The sequence below is a fragment of the Micromys minutus genome, assembly GCF_963924665.1.
Source record: "Micromys minutus genome assembly, chromosome: X".
Lineage (NCBI taxonomy): Eukaryota > Metazoa > Chordata > Mammalia > Rodentia > Muridae > Micromys > Micromys minutus.
Window position 1 is genome coordinate 91,784,502 of NC_137970.1, and position 8,453 is coordinate 91,792,954.

The 8,453-nt window shown below is 45.0% G+C and overlaps 1 protein-coding gene across 1 annotated transcript; it reads right to left on the bottom strand.

Annotated features, from left to right (window-relative positions):
• Positions 1–2,335: 2,335 nt before the first annotated feature.
• On the bottom strand, positions 2,336–7,842 carry LOC308415135 (homeobox protein orthopedia B-like; the record flags this gene model as incomplete). The annotated part of the gene is made up of 3 exons (XM_080910194.1): positions 2,336–2,431; positions 6,814–6,859; positions 7,406–7,842. 3 exons carry the CDS (start codon positions 7,840–7,842, stop codon positions 2,336–2,338), a joined length of 579 nt encoding a protein of 192 aa, XP_080766320.1.
• Between the last annotated feature and the right edge of the window lie 611 nt (positions 7,843–8,453).

Below are 8,453 nucleotides of genomic sequence, written 5' to 3' on the forward strand. Positions count from 1 at the left end.
GTGAGCCGACGTGTTTTATTGAGATTACTTACAGGCATATGGATGGAGGGTTATTTACAGGAGGAGAAATGTCTCAAAGAGAGCTGCGTCACCAAAGCCAACCCCAGACTGGGTGACAAAGAACTGACAACGCTGGGAACCTGCAGCAACCGCACAGCCTGCAGCCAGCTCAGCAGGTTGGAGCACGTCCTTTCCGGGTGCCTCAGTTGCTCTAAACCCCTCCAGAAAGCACAACCACCTTCTGCTTTTTCTGGGCAGCTGGTCTGCTCTGGAGTCTTATTTGCAGCTTCTGTCTTCTGAGAGTCTTTGCAGCTCAGCCTTTCTTCCGCTGGGAGGGAGTCTCTGCTTTTATCATTTACTCGGGCATAGAGGTACCTTAGAGAATCTGGTCAGTGTGTGGGCGTTTCGTATTTCTTACCTCTCTGCTTGGAAGCCTGCAAGGGGCCATGTCAGAGCAAACTGTTACAGAGCAGCATCCCATTAGGTTGGGTGAGAAGAAGGTTCTGGCAAGCATTGCACTGAAGGCAAAGTTTGCTACCTGTGCTAGTGGTGCTCAGTGGTCAGGACCTTGAGATCACAGCTTGGGGATGGAACCTAAAGATTTTTAGAGAGCCGGAGGAAAAGGGAGAGCATGGTTTGTGGTGGGGATGGCAGTCGCTGGATGAGGAATGCACGCCACAGTGGGGTCATCTTCCCATATGTATATGTTCTACATATACTTTCCCCTCTCCGGGTATGTGGAGCTGTGGATGCTCACTCTGACCCCGCAGAACTGGCCTGGGCATTAACAATGGCCCTCTTCCTCATTGGTCTTTAATATCTATGGAGAGAAGCTTCCTCTGAATTTGTTGGGCTCTGATCTGCCAGTCCCGTGTTGTATGATGAGCCACTCTCCAATTCTCAGGACTGTACTAGGAACCTGTCTGCATTCTGTGGAGTAGGCCCTGGGGAGTCTTTGTCACTGCCCTCCCCCTTACATCCCTTCTCTGCCTGTATAAGCATCTGTCTACTATGTCCCTTCCTTCTAGGTCCTTCTGATGTTCCTAAATCCAGCATCCAAACTGGTGCTTCCAACTCCAGCACCCGTGTCCCCAGTCCTGCTTCAGGTAGGATGTTTTCTGGCCTCTGGACACTTGCTGTGTGGATCTATTTCCTCCATCTTTCCCAATGCCTCTACCATTCACAAACTTTCTTGAATACCAGGCGATGCCAAATATACTCTCTCTGCCTGCTCCTCTATCATACCAGACTTCTAGACAGGTGCGTGTGCAGTAAATAATTACTTAACCATCTTCTCCATCGCATATTCCAGATTTCCACTTACCTGGACTCAGATTCTAAGGAGGCTCTTCAACACATGCTGTAGTGCCCCTCTTTCTTAGAGACTGCCATAGCTCACAAGTGATCACAGCATCAAAAACAGCTCATGTCTTGGCCAAATCTCATAGTACCACAAACCCCTATATCATATGCCAATATTCTATGGCCCCCTTTATGCGTCTGGCCTGCTGGACCTCATTCTTAGGCCTCTCTGTATACTTTCCGCTCTGCCTCTCCTACAGTAACCCTTGGGCTAACACAGCCCAATTGCTCCCCACATGCCCTGAAACCTGCAACCTATGTCTACCCCTAATCTGGCCTGGTGTATCTACCGAGAATCCTTTGTCTCTCTAGCCTGGCCTCTTGTGCATCTTGTGCATAGGGACGGGAGAAGAGAAGAAGCATCTTTCTAATCAGCACAGAATGGGCTCTTGTGTTTTCTTTGATACAGTAGGGCCTGTGGCAAAATTATTCCTAGTACTATGATTATGTCATTGAAAAGAAGGATAGTGAGGAGACCCCGGGGCAGCCTAGGTGATCCTTCACACTCTTCCTCCCATGAATGCTCAGATTGGCCTTTTTGTATATTTGTTACAGAGTTGGGGATAGGAGTAAAGTCCAGAGTATGGGTGGAACTCAGGCCATCTTCTCACTGGGGACTTGCCCTGCTCCTGATGTGATGCATTTGCTCTCATGGGGTTAAGGGTCATGGTGAGGATAGCACAATGTGGCAACAGGGAAGAATATGTGTCTGAGTGAGGACTTCTGTAGCTCCTGAGAAACTGTTGTGATTTGTGCAGTAGTCAAGATGACCCTGAGTTGTCATCTTTCTTTGTCCTTTTGTTTAAATGGTATTTTCTCAATAATTTACATCCACAACTTACTGACCCTTAGAAAGAACATAAAACATATTGAATGAGTATCTCTTTATTAAAAAAAGCAATAAGATTACATGGACAGTATTGGCGCTTAACATGCCTTCATCTGATGCCTGGACAGGACTCCTCCACAAGCTTTACTGCAAGTCATTCTGTGTATCAGCAGACGCACTCGTGAGCATCTGAGACTGCTGTTCCTTCCTGTACCTGGCTCTCCTTCTCTTAAACCATCTCTGCAATGACATGATGAAAGAGACAGCTTTAGTATGATTCAACAGTCAGTATCGCAGCTGGAAAAAACCCACACTATGTAACTGTATATGCCGATGAGCCTTTACATTGAATGGAACAACTGGCTTTTGTTTCTGTTTTTTTTTTAAATAGTTTTGTTTTGTTTCTTGAAAATTATGTTATACAATATTATTATGATTGTTCCTCTCTAAACACTTTCCACATCCTCCACACCATCCTACCCACACAACTTTATTTTCTCTCCCCCTCCCCCTCTCAAATAAGAATAACAAAGCAAAAGGAAAATCAAAACAAATTAAAAAATAAGACAAAAGCATACGAAAACTCAAACAAACAAGCAAAAAGCACAGAAAGTGCAGAATCAGCCAGAACTATGCCTGGGCATAGGGGCCTGCCCCGAAGTGTGCTTCATACAAACAGTGTCACTCCACTGTAGAAATCTGATTTCCTCTCCCAGCAGGTAGGTATCTATTGCAAATAGCTCCTTGGTTGGGGATGAGGACTTTCTGTCTACTTCCTCCTCTCAGTGCTGGGGTTTTGTCTGGTTTGAACCTGTGCAGGTCTTGTGCTTAAGAGTGAGAGACGTTGTGTCAAGGCAATACAACAAAAGCGTTCCCCCATTTCATATTCTTGCTGAAGCCATTTCAGATTTAACTAGAATTTGATGTCTTTGATGAAGAATCCCATGGAAAATTATCAAACTCGATTCTAGGAACCAAAAGATCAGGAATTCCAGTTTGTACGGAGCCCCTATCCCCAGCCAAATGGCTATTCTTAGCTTAGGTTAAACAGCTTGCTTCGAAGTGTTCACTTCTGCAAAGCCTCCTTGCAGCTGCTGAGGGAAATGCCAAGGCACGGTTTCTTCTTTGAAAAACCACGTGTTCTGGACACTCAGGGCTACACCTTGGTGCCTGAATACTATGGTCCCAGAGGGCTAGAATAAAATACTTTCAATCATCTAGAAACTAGGTCTGATTGAACATCCTAAATAACAACATTGGAGTTCTGAGTCCTAAGTTGGATGTCATCATCAAAGCCCTCCAACCCTCAAGGCTCAGGGAGCCATGCAGAAGAGGAGGCAGAAATATTATAGGAGCCAGAGGCAATGGATGACTCTAAGGAAACAAAATCTATTTTCTGTACGAAAAGGTCAAAATAAGAATAAAGTTGACACACTTCAACAATCACATCCTGATTGTTTGCAGACCGGGCAAAGGACTTGTGATGTCTTACATAAGCAGTTAGATCACAACTCTAAGTGGTGCCTCCTCACATGCGGTTGTATTATATTTTATGTACAGGGTTTCTACAGAAGCATGTCTTTGAGAAAGCCCAAGGCACCACTCATCCTTGGACTACAGAATGCAAGGGTGATCATGCAAGGGAAGCTGGCCCCAGAACTGTGACATTGTCACCTATAGAGTTTGGAAAATGAAACCAATTCAGATAATCATTCACTTATTTTGACACTTCCCTGCTTCCAAGGAGTTTAAGGGAGATGAAGAAGCCACTTCTGCCCTCCCTCTTCTCCATGCCCTCTTAAGTTTTCTGGGCTCAGGATGAAGGCAATGCTCTCAGCAAGAACTGCAATTTTAAGATTTTGATGCTTCTACTTCCTGCCCAACATGATATGTTGTCCTGGGCCCTGTTATTCTACCAGGACATTCAAAGCATTAAGGTTGAACCTTCATTTAGGAAGGTGATCTGCCACAATGTGGACAACAGTTACCAAAACTGCCTCCTGAATACATTGGCTAACTATGGACATATAGTCACAGTCACCGGTTAGACGTCACCATCATCTGAGACTCCTAGTGAATGGGGCTCCATGTATTTGTTACATTAAGAAGTTCTCAAACTGCATAATTGTGACTACACATATCTTTTCTCCCCACCTGGAATCCACTAGTGTGAGGATGTGTAGTCTAAAGAAGATCAGAGGACCGAAGCCCTGCTGAGGGGGACTGGAACCTACCATCAGGATGCCTCCACGAACTCAACCAAAGCCCCAGAAGCTGACTCACACGAGCTCACATTAGGCCAGAGTTCCCCATGTTTGATTCTTAAAGCCCATCGATTATGTTTGCAAGAAGAAAAGGGAAATCGGGCAGGAAGGCCTCGGGAAGTTCACACTGCAGAGTGTGCAAACGGGAGCACGTGAGTGTTTTCTCCTCTCTCGTGTCCCGTGGCCATTTTCTCTCCAGAGCTGCAGTGCATTGGTCTCTCTAGAGCTGCAGCACACTGGTCTGTGAGCTCGGAGAGGGGAAGCCCCCACACCTTCAGCTTTTCTTTTCCTCTCACTGTCTCTCCATCCTGGGGAAAGCCTCTCTTCTTCCTCCCAGCATCTCCCACCTGAGTTTGGTACTATTGTAGATTCTACTCGTGGTGTTAGGATCACAGCACTCAGAGGCCTGCTATGTGGGAATGTTATTCTGCAGGATCTACTGCAGATAGTTCAGCCTGCTTATGTCACGGCTGCCTCGATGCAACCTAAACAAAGTTAACACTACAGCACATTGTGTTGCCTTTGTCTTGTCTGATTTGGCATGGAGTATTCAGGTTTTTTTGGGGGGAGTGCAAAATTATGGTCTCAACTTTGATGATCCTATGACCTAAACATTAGTCTTTTCCATATGGAGAAAAGAAATTCATTTGAAAATAAGAAAAATACAACTCTACTTTCAAGTGGCATCTCTTTTGCTCAAATTTCACAAAAACTTACATCTTCAACATAGTCTCCTTTGAAGGAAAGAGAACCTTTCCGATTTCAAGTTATCCAAAAAAGAAGATTCATTTGGGAGTGGCTTTCCAGCCTTTACTTTTTCTTTGAATGGTGTGTGGTACGCATGTGTGTCCATGGGCAAATGCACCCTTGTGCTTGCAGAGGACTGAGATTGAAGCCAAGCATCTTCCTATATTGCCCATCCCCGCATGATTTACTATGGTAGGGTCTGTCTCTGAACCCAAGCTCAGCAACTAAGCTAGTGTAGACCGTCCTGGGAATCCCCAGTCTCTGCCTCCTGATTGTGACTGCGGGTGAGCTGACACACCTGTGAAGCTTTTCCGCAGGTGCTGAGGATCCCAACTCAGGTTCTCAGACTCATCTAGCAATTGATTTATGCACTGAGCCCTGTCCTCAGCCCTAGCCTACATTTTGACTTTGTGCTGTATCCTGTGATCAGAATGTGATAACCAATGTATATGCTTGGTCCAGAGAATGGTCCTATTAGGAGGTATGGCCTGGTTGAAGTAGGTGTGTCATTGTGGGAGTGGGCTTAGGACTTTTATCTTAGCTGCCTAGAAGTTAGTCTTCCAACAGCTGCCTTTAGATAAAGATGTAGAACTCTCAGCTCCTACTGCACCATGCCTGCCTGGATGCTGCCATGCTCCTGCCTTGATGATAATGGACTGAACCTCTGAACCTGTAAGCCAGCCCCAATTAAATGTTGTCCTTATAAGACTTGCCTTGGTCATGGTGTCTGTTCACAGCAGTAAAACCCTAACTAAGACACTCTGAAATTACTTAAATGTCCTTCTTTTTGTTTCATTTAAATACAGATTTCCAAAGCTATCAGCCCTAGAAGTCTCCAAACACCAACTCAACTATTTTGGCTATGTTTTCAGTTAACCACAACCCAGCATGAGGGAAGAGGAAAACTTAGCCTCACCACTGTCTGCATCATCTTTCCACAGACTTACAAAGATGGGGGGCAACCATGTGGACTTTTTAAGTGCCTCCTACTGTCCACAAGTGTCCACATGACTATTATCTGAACTGAACACAGGTTAGTTGTTGAAAAACTGTGTTTCTTGGGAGAATTTCTCCCTTGCCTCAACTAATTTGTACTCTTAGCCAAGTGTACATTTAATGCAACTGAATGCTTTTCATCTGTGCTGCTTGCTACATCGACCACAGTGTCTCTGAAGTCACTTAGAGCTCCACTATATGACCCTACACATAAGTGTCCTGAAATGATCTGAATGCCAGGGCTCCAGCCAGCATTAACCACTGCAGATATAGCAGTATACACTCATGTCCTCCCATATCCATAGAATTATAATATTCAATGCTGTCTATTCATCTGATGCTCACATACGTATTATAAGTAATCTGCTTCTTTTTTTTTTTTTTTCAACTAAGCAATCACGCTACTTTTAGCAGTAACAAAGGGTTATAAGCTGCTGGGTGCTTATTCCATTTTCTTTTCTGAAAAACTCTGACACTCAGTGCTTGATAGCCATTATAAAACAGGCAAGGGCACCCCACTACTTCACCTCCACTCTCTTTTAATAAGGGCTATAAGAAAATGGTCCATGTCCTGGAGCTGAGTGCTCTACCCAAAGCCTTTTCAGATTTACTGACCTTCACTCTGTGTTCTGCCAGGTACAAGTGCTTTGCGAGGTTCCTCCTGCGAAAAGAAGATGAGAAAGGGAAGCTATTAGAGGGAGATAGCATCTCAGCTTGGTAAGATGAAGAGACTTCTGGAAACAGGTCACATACCAGTGCATGAATATAATGAATATATAAAGATGCTAAGCTCTTAATTGTAAAGGTGGCTTTTCATTTATCTCAATTTGACCACGATAGATAGATAGATAGATAGATAGATAGATAGAAGGGTTGCCTAAAAACCACCAGGTCTTGAGTTCAATTCCCATTACAAAAGACACGGGGCAGAGAGAAGCATGAAGAGGAAGAGGTGGGGGAGAAGGAAAAACATAAAAGGAAATCTGAAGTAAGGAATTGAGAGGCACCCACCAATTTCTAGACATCAACACTGAATGAATATATTGCCTTTGACCTCACCAAAACAACTCCTTTTCATACTCAGCAACACAAAGGTCCCCATGCCTTGGGGCTCAAGGCATATGAGAGGCTACAGCAGGGAGAAGGCACCTCCAAAGGAGATCCTAAAGGATAGAAGTTGGGATTGCTCCTAAAATAAGATACATACCTTGTGATCATATCAGGGTACTTAGATCTTTTAAAAAAGTGTTCCAGTTCACTCAGCTGCCTGGGCGTGAGACCCCACTGGATCCGTGGCCTTGTGCGCCAGACCTGTGGAACTCTGGCAGCAGCCAAGTTCTTCTGCTCCTCCAGCTGTGGATCTTTAGACCCTGGGTGGCTCCCGTGGCACTCATCTTTGATGCCATTAGTAATGCACTTCACGTCTCCAATACAGACCATATTATCATCGTCGTCGTCATCGTCGTCGTCGTCCAGGATGCCCTGGTACTTTAGTTTGTCTGCGCCATTTACAGAGCCTTTTCCAAAGCTGCCTTCCTCTGCAGCTACATCAGACTCTTCTTGATCAGCATCAAGGGTCACCTCGATCTCATGCTCCTCCATTTTGTGGGAATTGGGGTCCATATGATGGGATTGGAGAGCCATGGTGGAATCTGCAAGGGAGTGTGGCATTACTGCCACAAATGTTTTATGAATTGAAATGGAATTGCAGCCTATGGGCTTTTATCAAGTTTCATATCTGGCCTCTTTCTGTCTAACGACCCCTATAGTAGATATGTGCTCAATGGAAGTGGCTCCAGGGAGCATGTGCAGAATGTGCCCAACTTGGAAATCAACCAAGGCCATCAAAACCTTCAGAGGTTTTGCCTAACCTGCAGAGACTTGATGTGCCAGGTTGGGGGGATACCCAGGGGACCCTCACCCTCTCAGAGAAAAAGAGGAGGGGATGTGGGGTGGGACTCTATGAGGGGAGAGGACTGGGATGGAGGAGGCAGCATTTGGGATATAAAGTAATTAATTGATTAATTCATTAAAACCTTCAGAGGAAGTGACAGGTGAAGAGAGCAAGCTGTTGTGGGTGTACAAGTGGGGCTGAAGACAAGAACTCACACTGAACACATGGTCTCTGAGTGAACTTCTGGAGAACTTTTAGCCTCTATATCTCACTGGGTGCACATTGTATGAACTGGGAATTATGTGCATGTGGTTATATCAGTTTGCCTTTTTTTTTCTTCTAAATTTCTGTGCGGACATTA